The sequence below is a fragment of the Anolis carolinensis genome, unplaced genomic scaffold (genome assembly GCF_035594765.1).
Source record: "Anolis carolinensis isolate JA03-04 unplaced genomic scaffold, rAnoCar3.1.pri scaffold_18, whole genome shotgun sequence".
Lineage (NCBI taxonomy): Eukaryota > Metazoa > Chordata > Lepidosauria > Squamata > Dactyloidae > Anolis > Anolis carolinensis.
In genome coordinates this window covers 138,608-153,847 of record NW_026943828.1, presented here as the reverse complement: position 1 = coordinate 153,847, position 15,240 = coordinate 138,608, and the positions used below count along the sequence as shown (strand labels likewise).

General features: G+C 44.8%; 1 protein-coding gene across 1 annotated transcript in view; it reads right to left on the bottom strand.

Moving 5' to 3' along the window:
• Positions 1-544: 544 nt before the first annotated feature.
• Positions 545-15,240, bottom strand: part of LOC103282835 (zinc finger protein 658B-like) — a 71,915-nt gene continuing 57,219 nt past the window's right edge. Inside the window, exon 3 of the mRNA XM_062966197.1 lies at positions 545-2,862. Within this exon, the coding sequence (XP_062822267.1) occupies positions 1,200-2,645 (1,446 nt within the window). The 5' untranslated portion in view covers positions 2,646-2,862 and the 3' untranslated portion in view covers positions 545-1,199. The remainder of the gene's footprint in view (positions 2,863-15,240) is intronic.

Sequence of the window (15,240 nt, the reverse complement as noted above, 5' to 3'; positions counted from 1 at the left end):
ACGCCGTCCGGCTTGGGGTACCCCGTAGAGGAAGCTATGGCTTGCAATGTCTCTCCCGCCAGCGGCTGAGCTCCCAGCGGGGGCCCCTTTGCTCCGTCATGGCTTTGATCTCCTTCCCTGCTCATTTTCACTTCACTGCAAAATTGCAGGAGGGTGAGAACTGGATTCTTGACTTAATTGTCCTGCTCACTCCAAAGGATCAGTCTGAACGCAGATCAAAGATAGCTGCTCTCAAACACAATCTTTATTGAAGAATACATGACTTTGGAAAAGTCAAGAATGACTTAATGTTTACATACAACTATTTTTATAACTTTTGATGCTACGTAACACCACACGTAAATATCATCATCAAGCCCCACCTCCAATATCACATTACTACCATTTTCACACATTTTCACACACTAAACAATTATAATTGTTTACACTTTCGGTTCCCAGTTCCCAGGCGTATTCTATCTTCTTCTGCCAGGTGCTTGTTTATGTTATGACTCCCAGTTGCAGGGCTGAATTACCAAAGCCCTGTAACTGGGTTCCATGACACACAACTGAACTAACAAACAGACAGGGATACGTGCCTAAAAGCCTCATTCTATCTGTTAATTTTTATATCTCATTATTCTACTCCCTTTAGATAATATAACAACACTTCTATTTGTGATAACACTCTTCCAATTAATACCTATTACAACTGACATTTGCCCATGTTGTGGTAGTCAGTTTGTTCGTTGTGGCTAATTTGCAGGTCTTCATAAGCCATTGTTTTTGCTTTGGAATAAAACATTCCTTCCATCCCTGTGTACAGTCAATTCTTACTTGAGTATCTCACAGTAACTACCCATGCTTTCATTCTAATTGATCATCCAACATTCTCAGCATATAAAACTCTAGTTTCATTTAACTTTGTTTACTTCCAGAATGGAACATATTTTAGTTCAATCTTTCTACAATACACCACATATGATGAAATGTCCCAACTTTGAGCTTGAATTTCCAAAATGTGCAAGAGTTGCTCCCCAGTGTGAGTCCTTTGATGTGAACGTAGGCCTGAACTCTGAGTGAAACTCTGTCCACACTCCAGGCAGTTATAGGGTTTCTCCCCAGTGTGAGTCCTTTCATGCCGTAGCAGCTGGCTCCTCTATGATTCTGTGATGTATAACCCTATTCCGTGAAAAGCTCTGTCCACACTCCAGGCATTTCTATGGTTTCTCCCCAGTGTGAGTCCTTTGATGTGAACGTAAAGTTCCACTCTGAGCAAAGCTCTGTCCACACTCCAGGCATTTATAAGGTTTCTCCCCAGTGTGAGTCCTTTGATGTTTACATAGATTTGAACTATAAGTGAAGCTCTGTCCACACTCCAGGCATGTATAGAGTTTCTCCCCAGTGTGAGTCCTTTGATGTGAACGTAGGCCTGAACTATGAGTGAAGCTCTGTCCACACTCCAGGCATGTATAGAGTTTCTCCCCAGTGTGAGTCCTTTGATGTGAACGTAGGCCTGAACTATGAGTGAAGCTCTGTCCACACTCCAGACATTTATAGGGTTTCTCTCCAGTGTGAGTCCTTTGATGGGAACGTAGGCCTGAACTACGAGTCAAGCTCTGTCCACACTCCAGGCATTTATAGGGTTTCTCCCCAGTGTGAGTCCTTTGATGGGAACGTAGGCCTGAACTACGAGTCAAGCTCTGTCCACACTCCAGGCATTTATAGGGTTTCTCCCCAGTGTGAGTCCTTTGATGTCTACATAGGCCTGAATTCTGAGTGAAGCTCTGTCCACACTCCAGGCATGTATAGGGTTCCTCCCCAGTGTGAGTCCTTTGATGTGTACGTAGGCCTGAATTCTGAGTGAAGCTCTGTCCACACTCCAGGCATTTATAGGGTTTCTCCCCAGTGTGAGTCCTTTGATGTGAATGTAAGTGTCCCTTCTGAGTAAAGCTCTGTCCACACTCCAGGCACTTATAGGGTTTCTCCCCAGTGTGAGTCCTTTGATGTGAACGCAAAACTGAACTATGAGTGAAGCTCTGTCCACACTCCAGGCATTTGTAGGGTTTCTCCCCAGTGTGAGTCCTTTGATGTGAACGTAGGCCTGAACTATGAGTGAAACTCTGTCCGCACTCCAGACATTCAAAGGGTTTCTCCCCAGTGTGAGTCCTCTGATGTGTACGTAGGCCTGAATTCTGAGTAAAGCTCTGTCCACACTCCAGGCATTTATAGGGTTTCTCCCCAGTGTGAGTCCTTTCATGTGAACGCAGAACTGAATTTTGAGTGAAGCTCTGTCCACACTCCAGGCATTTATAGGGTTTCTCCCCAGTGTGAGTCCTTTGATGTGAACGCAAAACTGAACTATGAGTGAAGCTCTGTCCACACTCCTGGCATTTATAGGGTTTCTCCCCAGTGTGAGTCCTTTGATGTGAACGTAGGCCTGAACTATGAGTGAAACTCTGTCCACACTCCAGACATTCAAAGGGTTTCTCCCCAGTGTGAGTCCTTTGATGTGAACGTAGGCCTGAACTATGAGTGAAACTCTGTCCACACTCCAGACATTTAAAGGGTTTCTCCCCAGTGTGAGTCCTTTCATGCAGTAGCAGATGGCTCCTCCAACTGAAGCTCTTTCCACACTCAAGACATGTAAAGGGTTTCTCCTCCATGTTGACAGTTATGATTGACTGTGATACAGACACGTGAGTGTTACCTTTTTCTTTCTAATCAAAATTGAGTTCCACAAGATTGGCACCTAGAGAGGATTTCTTCTTCCCACCAGGATTTCTTTCATTATTGCCCTTTGATTTCCAAATTCCTCAATCTCCAATAGATACTGGTATTTTCTTTTTATGTCTGTGGTGACTTCATAGGGTCTTCATTTCCCTGATCAAGAAAGAAGAAGCAAAAGGTTAAACATGAAGCTGCAAACTTCCTTTATTTCCAAGATGATCCTCTTTTCCATTCATGGCTCATGTTGAAAATGGAAACACCAAGAAATGAAGATATGAAGGGTCTCAAGGACACACGGAAACAAGCAAAGGTGATCACAGATTGATGAACAATAAGGGATGGATTCAGAAGGAGAGAAGAAAAGAAGGGACCTAAACACGGCTAAAGAAACACAAGGCAGACAGTCAGACAGGCCATAGACGGGGCGTCATTCACTGTGCATAAAGGGTTTCCATGAATTACCAGCATAAGTTAAATATTAAGAGGCACAATGATCCCTTTATTGATGATTTCATAAATGTCTAGATTCCCTTTCAGGCCACAAGGGATCCCAGGTCTGTCTCCTGTGCATCCCAAATTAGACCCCTGCTGCCACCACATTTCCTACATCTCTCAAAGGAACCCCAAATTCCCAAAGGCGTTGCCTTCCTGCCTGGCAAATTCAACATCCCATTTAGGCATGCTGAGATGTCCACAGAACTGGTCTCGCCTGGACTAAGTCCCCGTTGGGCTGTTCACTCTCTTGGTTGAGCCGCAGGACGGCATGCAAATTCACAGGCACAGATCAGTCGGGAAACCCTCCTTCCTGCCCAGCCCTTTCCACCCTGTCCATTTCCGCCTCTATTTCCTGCCCTCTGTTGTGGGGAAAGGCTTTTCAGCAGGTGAAGGCTGGGTTCTGGTCTTTGGCTGGGTTCTGCGGTCTTTGGATACAGGTGAACTACAACTCCCAAAATCAAGGCCCATTCCCACAAACCCTTGTAGTATGTTCAGTTGGTCATGAGGCTTCTCTGTGCAAAGTGTGGTCCTGGTCCATTGTCACTGGGGGTCACTTTTTCTCTGGATGCAGGTGAACTACAAGTCCCTTTTCCCCAAACTAGTCCAATATGTTTATTAGTTATGGGGGCTCTGTGTGCCAAGTGTGGTCCTGGTCTATCATTGGTGGGGTTTGATTGCAGGTGAACTATAAATCCCAGTACCTACTACTCCCAAATATCCAGGCCAATTTCCCTCCAAACCCACCAATATTCAAATCTGGGCATCTTGGGGATGCATGGCAAGTTTGGCCCAGAGCCATCTTTGTTTGGGTTCATAGCATTCTGGGTGTAGGAGAACTACAACTCCTTCCCCAGTAGGAGTCACAGCAGTGCTCTGATTGATGCAGGGTGAACTACAACTTTCACCATGTGCAGTCAATCCCCAAACTCCTCCAGTAAGTTTAGTTTCTGCTCAGTTCTGCTGTGTTTGTTATGCAGACAGATTTGAAAGGGAAGGGCAATAGGAGGGGTCATGCAAATTCCACAGCAATGGAGAACCCTGGGATGCCTGCCTGTGGTGGAAGAAAAAGCAAAATCTAGGATGAAATGGTCACCAAACGAAAGCATTCCTTGGGTGGTGGGCCGTAGTGTTTGGGAAGGACATTGGCAGGGGTTGGGCTGCATGTTCATTGAGCTCACTGTAGCCAAAATGTCAGCGGAAAAGAGTGACTTGCTAGATTTTTAACCATGGGAACTATAGCCTGTTTGTGGAGGTTGGAGGCTGTCTGTGTGAGCAGGCATCCGTGCCACATACACACATACGGGTTTTCGCTTTTTATTATGGATTTAGATTAGATTAGATTAGATTTAGATTAGATAGATTTAGATTAGATTAGATTAGATAGATTTAGATTAATAGATACAGATGTTACCTTATAATAATTTGGACCAATTTTTTTTTAAAATGGCAAATTATATTAAACATGGACTGTAATGGAAATAGAGTCAGAATAAATAAAAACTAAATGGTATAAACCACAAAAATAAGGCAGGTTAGGTTTCCCAAATATTAAAGTATATGATCATGCCAACCAAATAATAAGGTACGTAGTCGAAGGATTAGCGAAGCAAGGAAAACTGGAAGGGCCAGAAGAGGGGTTCTCAACCCGGGGTCCCTCCCCAGGTGTGTTTGGCCTACAACTCCCAGAAATCCCAGCCAGTTCAGTTTACCAGCTGTTAGGGTTTCTGGGACTGGAAGGCCAAAAACATCTGGTGAGGGACCCCAGGTTGAGAACCACTGGGCTAGAAGAAGAGGATAAGAAATTAGAATGGAAACCAAAGTATATTTTGATAGAAAATAAAGGAATTGGTATAATGAACAGAGTAACCCCCTTACATAAATATAAACTTTCTATCTAAACTTTATTTGCCATGCCATACTGTTGCCCTTGACCCGCCTGGCACCTGCTAGTTGGCCACCCCAACGTGGAACCCTTGATCCCTGTCTCCTGGCCCGCTGGTGGAGTATTCTGTCATTGGCTCTTAAACCTGTGGTTAATTGAGTGATTTGTATGTTTAGCGCACTTATGCTCATTATCGTATTATATTTTGTTGTTGTCTGGTTTCATTGTTGGAGATAGAGTGGTATATAAATAAAGTTTTAGTATTGTTATTATTATTTATTTGTACCCCGCCACTGTAATAAGATAAAATGAAATATGAATATATGGTATTACCTGTCTGGTAAACTCGGATAAGAACTGCAACAGTTAGAAGAGAAATGTTTACATCTGTTTACATCTGTCAATATTTGCTGATTTGATGAACTTTTGGGGCAGAGACAATGGTTTTTTAAGTTAAGGAAATGTTTACAACTGTTAAGAAGGAAGTCAACGCAAGGCCAACACCAATCAAGAAGAGTCAACATCTGGTCCAGGAAACGGAGATGGAGCCAGGATGTTCTGGGATGGAAGACGTCTATCATTCATTTACAACTTTGGGACAACATCAGCAAAATATTGTTATATAAGTGTCTATGTTTTTACTAAGTGTCTTGTTTAAATTTTATGGTTTTTTCTAATTATAATATGTTATTGTCATTTTATACTTTTGATATTAGTGATGTAGTTGGGGCACTGAATGTTTGCCGTCTATATGAATGCTAACCGCCCTGAGTCCCTCTGGGGAGAGAGGGCGGTCTAGAAATAAAGTATTATTATTATATTATTGTATGACACAGCAAACAAGATAGACATGCTGGATTTCGTATCACAAAATCACAAATCGAACACTTCCCAAATGTCTAGGACTGTGTGATGTATTTTAGGATGATGCTCGCAGATTTCATAATAATTAAAAATACTAAGTATTATTATTATTATTATTATTATTATTATTATTATTATTATTATTATTATTAATGATGATCCAGAAATTGTGACAGACAGAGATGCTGTTTGTCCGCCATGCTCAGTGGAGATGATGCATGGGAAAGTGGCAGATTTGCATGGAAGCGGTCTTGTCACTGGGCCTCCTTTTCTCAAGGGAAGAGGAAGGAGTGCATTTCGGAGTCATGATACGGGTTGCAGGGAGACAGTTGTGTCTGATACTTCGCATTGTTCGTAGGAAAAAAGGATGCATTTTGACGTTTTGGAACTATGCTGCAGAGGAAGCAGGGCCTGGCCTAAGCAGGTGCTTCTCCAAGGAGGGAGAAAGGATATGGTAATATCTGGATGGATGCACGAGGATGAATACATGGAGATGTGTGTGAATGCTGAGTGAAAATGTAACCCCCCCTCCCCGCTTTGTCTGTTGTAGGTTGTTTATCAAGCCAATCTGGTTACATAAAATCTGTATGTCTAATGTCACTCTTTGTTGTTTGTGTAAACGTTCTGATACCTCTCACACTGAAATTGCAATAAAAAGAACCTATGCTTTAAAATTATTGAGAAGTTATTCATAACACCACCATCTCCCCGAAGGGACTCGGAGTGGCTCACAAAAGCACACAATTGTGCAGAACACACAAGATGCAGCAAAATATATAACAAATAAAGCAATAACAATCAATAATTACACAAAACAATAATTCCATTGAATAACATACAACCCAACCGATTAAAATTCAACACTGCAGCAAAGCTGTGGGTACAACAGGCTGTGACCTGTCTCAGTCCATAAAGTACTAACAGAATCCATCCCTAAGGCCTCAGGTTGAGTGAGGAAGGTGCTCATCCTGGTCCAAAGGCTTGTTCAAAAAAACGTGTTTTCAGTTGTGCCCAGAAAGCTTGAAGAGAAGGGGGAACCTGATCTCCTTCAGGAGGGCATTCCAAAACCATGGGGCCACCACCGAGAAGGAAGCCCCCCCCCCATCGCAGTCTCTCTCTCGCTCTCGTCCCCACCAACCCTACTTGAGACAGTGGCAGACCGAGAAGAGGGCCTCCCTGGCAGATCATAAAGTTCACGACTATAAAAGGAGATGCAGTCCTGAAGAGAGGTTGGACCCCAAGTGTATAGGGCTTTCTAGGTAACCACCTGCACCTTGAATTGGGCACGGAAACTTGTTGGAAGCCGGTGGAGCTGTCTTCATAGGGGCACGGGATGGTCCTTGTAACCAGCCCCAGTTAGTTATTAAAAACATGTTGGAAATGACACAAAATAAAACTGAGGCCAGGGATTATTATTATCTCCTTTAAACCAGTATTAACGTTAGAAAACTCCGCAATAAATGTTTTAAAAGAATTAAGACGGAAGAGTTTCTAAAAAAGAGGGAGAATGGAAATGAGAGACTGGGGTTTAAAGAGGATGATAAACAGAGACACAACCCAATATCTATCTGCAGGAAGGAAGAGAGAGAATTATTATTATTATTATTATTATGTCAGTTATATTAGCATATTATTATAATACTATTATTGTATGTCATTATTATAATATTATAAGTCAGCTCCAGCTCCTCCTCCGATTCCTGGGGCCATGCACAGAGACGTCTCCCTCCCTCCCTTACTCCGGAAGGTCTCATATCCAACATCCGGACACCCTCCCCTGGGCACCCTCCTTGCAGGCAGGCGGCCCATTTCCTCACATCAGGAGACACTTCCAGGGTGCCCAGATCCATCATTATTTGGAATCGACAATGTTATCTGGATGCAGGTGAACTACAACTCCCAAACGCAAGGCCAAGGCCTACCAAACCCTTCCAGCATTTCCTGTTGGTCATGGGAGTTCTGTGTGCCAAGTTTGGTCCAACTCCATAGTTGGTGGAGTTCAGAATGCTCTTTGATTGTAGGTGAACTATAAATCCCAGCGACTATGACTCCCAAATGACAAAATCAATTTCACCCCCGCAACTCCACCAGTATTCAAATTTGAGCGCTTTGGGATTTGTGCCATATTTGGTCCAGTGAATGAGAAATCATAGTTATAAAGGGGCAACGAAAATAATGTTATGGTTGGGGGTCACCACAACATGAGGAACTACTGTATTAAGGGGTCGTGGCATCAGGAAGGTTGAGAACCACTGGCCGAAAGAGAAGCGGGGTCTGTTGAGTCCCCAGAAAGGAAGGTCGAGAGGAGGGGGCTGGAGAGGAGCCATGTGTGAACATGGGGAAGGAGGCCCGAGGAAGAGGGAGGGGGCTTCCTTTCCGCTGCCCTGGAGACGAGGCCTCAGCGGAGCCGTGGGTTCCAAGGACAGGGAAGGAGATCCACCTGAACCTCAGGAAGGGCTGCTCAGTGGTGGGAGGCTCCTTCTTTGGAGGTTCTTAAGCAGTGGTTGGGTGGCCATCTGTTGGGGCTGCTTTCGTGGTGTTTCTCCTCCCTTCCTGCATGGAAGAAAGGAGGGGGCCGGGCAGGGTGGCCCCTCTGTGGGATCCTCTGATTCCCATCGAAAAGAGTTGGTTGTATGCTGCAAGTCAGGCGCAGAGGATGACCCGGGAAGGAATCCCACTGGAGCATTGCCGCACACCAACATATCTGGGAGTCACCTGGACCCACCTCTGACCCACAAGAAGCACTGCTTGGCCATCAAGCAACAAGTGGGTGCTGGAAATAACATCCTACGAAAGAGGACTGGCACACCCTGGGGATCACAACCAGGCACAGTGAAGACCTCGGCCCTTGCGCTTGGCTACTCTGCGGCTGAGTACGCATGCCCAGCGTGGAATGCATCTCACCACGTTAAAAGAGGGGATGTGGCTCTTAATGAAACATGCCGCGTGATCACAGGGTGTCTACGCCTCACATCGCTGGAGAAAATATACTGACACCACCTGACATCTGCTGGGAAGTAGCAGCCAATAATGAAAGGACCAAGGCAGTGACGTCTCTGGCCCATCCTCTGTTCAGATATCAGTCAGTACGCCAAGGCCTTAAATGAAGAAATAGCTTCCTAAGATCTACAGAGATACTCGCAGGAACACCTCAGCAAGCAAGAGTCCAAAAGTGGCAGGGTAAAACCATGGCTGATACCGAATGGGAGACTCCCCCTGGGCACACACAAGACGGAGAGACTCAGAAGGCGCTGAACAGACTGCGCTCTGGCACCACGAGACGCAGAGCCAACCTTCAGAAATGGGGCCTCATAGTGGAGTCCACGACATGCGAATGTGGAGGAGAGCAAACCACCGGCCACGGACTCCAATGCGGCCTGAGCCCCACCACGTGCACAAGGGAGGGCCTTCTCACAGCCACTCCAGAGGCACTCACTCACTCCAAGGGGTCAGGAGGCACTCCAACTTTATTTTTATATCCTGCCCCATCTCCCCGAAGGGACTCGGGGCGGCTCACAACAGGGACAAGCCCCAAACAACAACAACAACCTATTTGACATAAATTTAAAACATTCCAACCAAATAAAATAATGGACAAATACATTAAAATCCAAGCAGATAAAATCAGAGCAATTAAAAGCAACCCAGTGGGGAGAGGTTCCCTACAGTGGTGTGTCATGGAAATGAGTGACAGTAACCAAGTGCCATTTGCTTTCAAAACAGGAAGAAGTCTTCTCAGGACAGCTCCATTGGGCCTGTTCATTGAACCACCCTGTTTTCCATTCCCAAGAGGTTTGGGGAGGATTCGCATCCTGACTGAGAGGAGTCGCCCTTGACCTGCCTCCAGAGAGAACGGCCGAGCCAACAACCCTGGATCTGGACCACACTGGCCGCGGAGGACGGGACTGGCGGGACCCTCACCGACACTGTGGCCCCACCCACTCCACTTGCCACGAAGAAGCCCCGTCACCCACTGAAGGCCCTGCAGGGAATGGGCCTGGGAACGGGCCTTGGTTCTGGGAGGGGCAGTTCGCCTGCAGCCAGGAAGGAGGGAACCCGGATGAGGTCAGGCCTGGACCAGGATTAATTAACCCAGGCCTGGGTTAATAGTAATAATAATAATAATAATAATAATAATAATAATAATAATAATAATAATAATAATAATGATAGATGTCTATTTATTTCCGTCTCTTCTCACCTTGTCCGCCTCACAGGCACAGACCAGGCGAGGCGCCGCCATCTTCCTCCTCGTCCTCCTCCTTCCCCGCAGCCCGCCCCCGCCCCTCCCATTGGCTGAGCCCGGGACGCCCCGCCCACCGGAGGCCCCCCATTGGCTACGTCCTGCTGCCCGGCCTTGATTGACGGGCGGCGAGAATGGGCCTGCGTGGGCCGAGAGAGGCCTGTGAGGCCAGGCCGGGAGGGAGGAGGCCCCGCTGGGCAGGCCTGGCCGAGGAGAGGCCGCGGAGGGAGGCCGGAGGGGAGGGGAGGGGCCAGGGCGGGAGACTGCCTGCCTGCCTGCCTGCCTGTTCGCCCTCCCGCCCTTGAGCCCCGCCCGGGAGGCTCCTCAGCCAAGGCGCCCAAGGGGAGAAGCTCCGTCTGAGGGAGATTCTGGGGTGGACCTGGCCGGAGGGGAGGGGGAGGTCGCCCACAACCTCAGGCCTTGCGGACAAGAAGAAAACACGGACTCTGTCGGGTTATTATTATTATTATAATACTGTTACAATACATTGTTATATAACCATTGCTGTTTTTAAACTGTTTGAGATTTTAGTCTGTTTTGGAAGCCGCTCCGAGCCCCAGGGGAGTGGCGGCAGATAAGTTCGAAGAATGAATACATAAATAAGATTATTATAATATTATTTGATAATAATATATTATAACAGTGTGATAATAATGAATAAATAAGATTATTATAATATTACTTGATAATAATATATTATAACTGTATGAATATTATTATAATATTATTTGATAATAATATATTGTAACAGTATAATAGTAATAATAATAATATAGAATAATACTATAATATAGTAATCCTATTATAATGATACAAAGTTATAATGCTACACTACATTATAGAAAAAATTGTTAAATTATTACAATATATGAGAATTCCTTCCTTCGTGATGGACGGCCATGGCATGAGGTCCCAGCGAAGCCCCCTTCCCTTATATATAATATAATATAATATATTATATTATTATTATATTATAATATAATAATATTTTTATTATAATAGAGCTATTATATTTTAGTAGTATATATTATTAGTAGTATTATTTTATGATTATACTGTTATAGTATGTTATTATATTATTATTATTTAATATTATTGTAATATTATATATATATTATATTATTAAATCATAATATTATTGTAATAATATAATTATATTTCAGTATTATTTTATAATATATTATTACATTATGTCATAATATATTACAATTATTATACTATTGTATGATTATTACTATGTTATGATATTTTCGACGTCAAGTCGGATAGAATAAGAAAATTATAATATTATAATATAATACAATATTATAATTATCCTATCCAATTTGTTGTTGATCCACTCCTTTGGGCTTCACGCAAAAGTCAAATTACAATTATGATATACTTATGATAAAATTTTGATTATATATTATTGTATTCTTTTTATGATATTATATTATTATAATTATTATATATTACGACGATGGCTTTCCCGTCCTGCCCCTCCTCTGGTCCTGTCCATCAAGGGAGCTCTTCCCCCCTCCCTCCCTCCCCCCTCCCTCCCTGGATGGCTGTTCCGTGCCTGCAGGGGGCGCCATGGAGACCCTTGTGATGCGCTGCAGCATCTCCCTCTGAAGGCCATTCCCTTGGGAAGCTCACTTTCCCGTTCACAGCAGGAAGGAAGTCAGTCCCTGTCTCTCTCTCATGGTTCTTGCTCCTTGTCCGTTGCTTTTTCAGCCTGTAGCTGAGTCGCCTGGTTTGATCCACGTCCAGGTGAGTCTTGTTCGCTCCTCGTGCGGGAAGGAGGGAAGGAGCAGAGGGAAGTGAATGGGGAGAGTGAATGGACATTTGTCATGTATTTACAAACTTAAAAAAACTTGGCATTCTACTAATCTGGCCAATTGGAATCCTTCTGGTGTTGTTATAAGAAAGTCCTCCCTTGTGCATGTGGCAGGGCTCAGGCTTTATTGTAATAGGTGGTCTGTGGTTTCATCTTTTCCACACTTGCATGTTGTGGAGTCCACTTTGTAGCCTCATTTCGAGGTTGGTTCTGCATCCCGTGGTGCCAGAGCGCAGTCTGTTCAGTGTCTTCCAAGTCGCCCCGACTTCTCTGTGCCCAGGAGGGATTCTCTCATTTGGTATCAGCCATGGCTTGAGGTTCCGGGTTTTAGCCTGCCACTTTTGGACTCTGACTTGCTGAGGTGTTCCTGTGAGTATCCCTGTAGATCTTAGGAAGCTGTGTCTTGATTTAAGGCCTTGGTGTACTGGCAGATATCTGAACTGGAGATGGGCCAGAGATGTCACTGCCTTGGTCCTTTCATTACTGGCTGCTACTTCCCGACAGACGTCAGGTGGTGCAATACCGGATGAACAGTATATTTTCTCCAGCGGTGTGGGGCGTAGACACCCTGTGATCATGTGGCATGTTACATTAAGAGCCACATCTCCTGTTTTAACGTGGTGAGATGTGTTCCACAGTAGCCAAGCACTAGGGCAGACGTCTTCATTGTGTCTGGTTGTGATGCCCTGGTTGTGCCAGCCAGCTTTCCTACCATGTCATTTCTAGCACCCACTTTTTGCTTGCTAGTCAAGCCGTGCTTCTTGCAAGTCAGAGCGTGGTCCAGGGTGACTCCCAGGTGTGTTGGTGTGCTGGCTGCCATGCTCCAGTGGGACTCCTTCCCAGGCCATCCTCAGAGCTCGAGATCAATGATGGGCAGGGCCGGTCCAACAATGAGCCGAATTAAGCGGTCGCTTCGGGCGCAAAACATACCGGGGCGCAGTCGAGATGCTTTTTCTGTTGATTTCTTGTAAAACATGATATTTTGGTGCTTAATTTGTAAAATCTTAATATAATTTGATGTTTAATAGGCTTTTCCTTAATCCCTCCTTATTATCCAACATTTTCGCTTATCCAACGCTTTTATTTTTCAGTGATTGGTTTGGGGGAGGGGGCACCAAAATTCTGTTCGCCTACACTTGAAAAATACCTAGGGCCGGCTCTGATGATGGGCAACCTTTTGCACTTGGTGTGTCAAAATTCACCAAAAAACCTAGCATGACTTGGGTGGTGTGTCACTTCGAGAAAAAAACCATAATTTCACAATATATATAGTTTAAATAACAAAATATATAATTGTAATATATAGCTGTATTTAATAAATCCAAAACTATTTACTACCATTATTTCCATATACAACAATCTATGGTACCTCTTGCAGTTTCCACGCTGATTTCTCTCTATTGTAGTTTCAATGTAGTCATAAATAATGAATAATATAATAATAATATAATAGTAATAATATAATAATAATATACTACAATAATAATAGAATAATAATAGATTGAGATATATATATATATAAATGTAATGTGCATAATTCCCATGAAGTAAACAACACTGGACCAAATCACACCAAATTTGGTCACAAAAGACATTAGTCATCCAATCAATCTGCATGCGGCAGCGTGTCAGCAAAAATGGCTAGGCGTGTCAGTGCTGACACGCGTGTCATAGGTTGGCCATCACTGCTCTAGATGCTTGTCTGTCCTGAAGGTGAAAAGCACACGTCTGTGTTTTAGATGGATTTTTAATCCACCCAGAGGAAATGTGTTCTTCCCATACATCCACTACTGACCACATAGACAAGCTGAAGAAGAAACACAACCTAGAAACTATCAACAGACCCACTAAGAAAATCAATCAAATGCTCGTTCAGCAAAGTACAAGAGGGATCCTCTCACCTCTGGAAGAGTCTACCGTAGACCATGCAGCTGCGGACAAGTCTATATAAGAACCACCAAACGCAGCAGCTTTGCCCAGGCACAAATCAAGGAACACGAAAGGCACTGCAGACTCAGTCAGTCAGAGAGGTCAGCCATGGCAGAGCCCTTGAGGAACCAACCTGGACACAGCAGATTATTGGAGAACACACCGAAGATGTTCTGGACTTCCCGCTCACACTTGCGTTAGCACCTAGCGCTAGAGCCTCTGTGCTCTCCATCTTTCCACTGATCACCAGAGTGGTGGAAAGGATCACCACACGCCACCCCAACTGCAGTCTGAGAACTCCGGACTGACCCAGACAGGTGTGGAATCCAACTCAGCTCCGTCTCACTGGCAGTCGGCACCGAGCCTTCCCGTGGATACCGAACTTGCTCATGACATACGACCACCAAGTATCTCATCCGGATATATACTCAATCCACCTCACAGCTTGGAGGGCACCCCTTGACCTCCATGCCAACTAGCTTCCTTTTTTCGTGTCAGGAGCGACTTGAGAAACTGCATGAGAATTGGCCATCTGCATGGACGATGCAGATCGTTTTGATGACTTTACCATCCTTGTGGAAGGCTTCTCTCATGTCCCCGCATGGAGCTGGAGCTGATAGATGGAGCTCATCCGCGCTCTCCCTGGGTTGGATTCGAACCTGGCAGCCTTCAGAGTCACAAAGCTTTAACCCACTATGCCACCGGGGGCTCCGCAACTAGATTCCACCTTTCTCTTGAAGAAGGACCTTACCTACTCCTCCGCGCCCACCCAAGATGTTCTGGACTTCTTGCTCACACTTGCTAACAACCTAGCGCTAACCTCTCTAAAGGCTTATTTGGCAGCTCTCTCATGGCGTATCCAACAAGAGGGCAAACCAGAACTCTTCTCACACTATATAATCAAAACCTTTCTCCAAGGATATAAGAACCTCCCTCCTCCATCAAGAGCCTGGATCTGGTCCTGACACAACTTTCCGGACCACCCTTTGAGCTGATGGCCTCCTCCGACCTCTCTTGGAAGCTTGCCTTCTTGGCTGCGATCACCCCACTCGCTACCCCTCTGAGCTCACGGCCCTCCGGATCAACGGGCCTTATTTGATCTTTCATCGGGATCAGGCCATGTTGCACTCCAGGCCTGGAAAGACCTATGGCCACTGCACCACACAAGAGTCCGGGAATATAAGCAAACGGTTTATTGGAGAAAACATATAAAAGGCATATAAAATTAGGAATCAGAAAGGAAGATATATCATCCGAAAAGGTTCAGCAAAAGGTGAGAACCAAACAATAATCCAAATG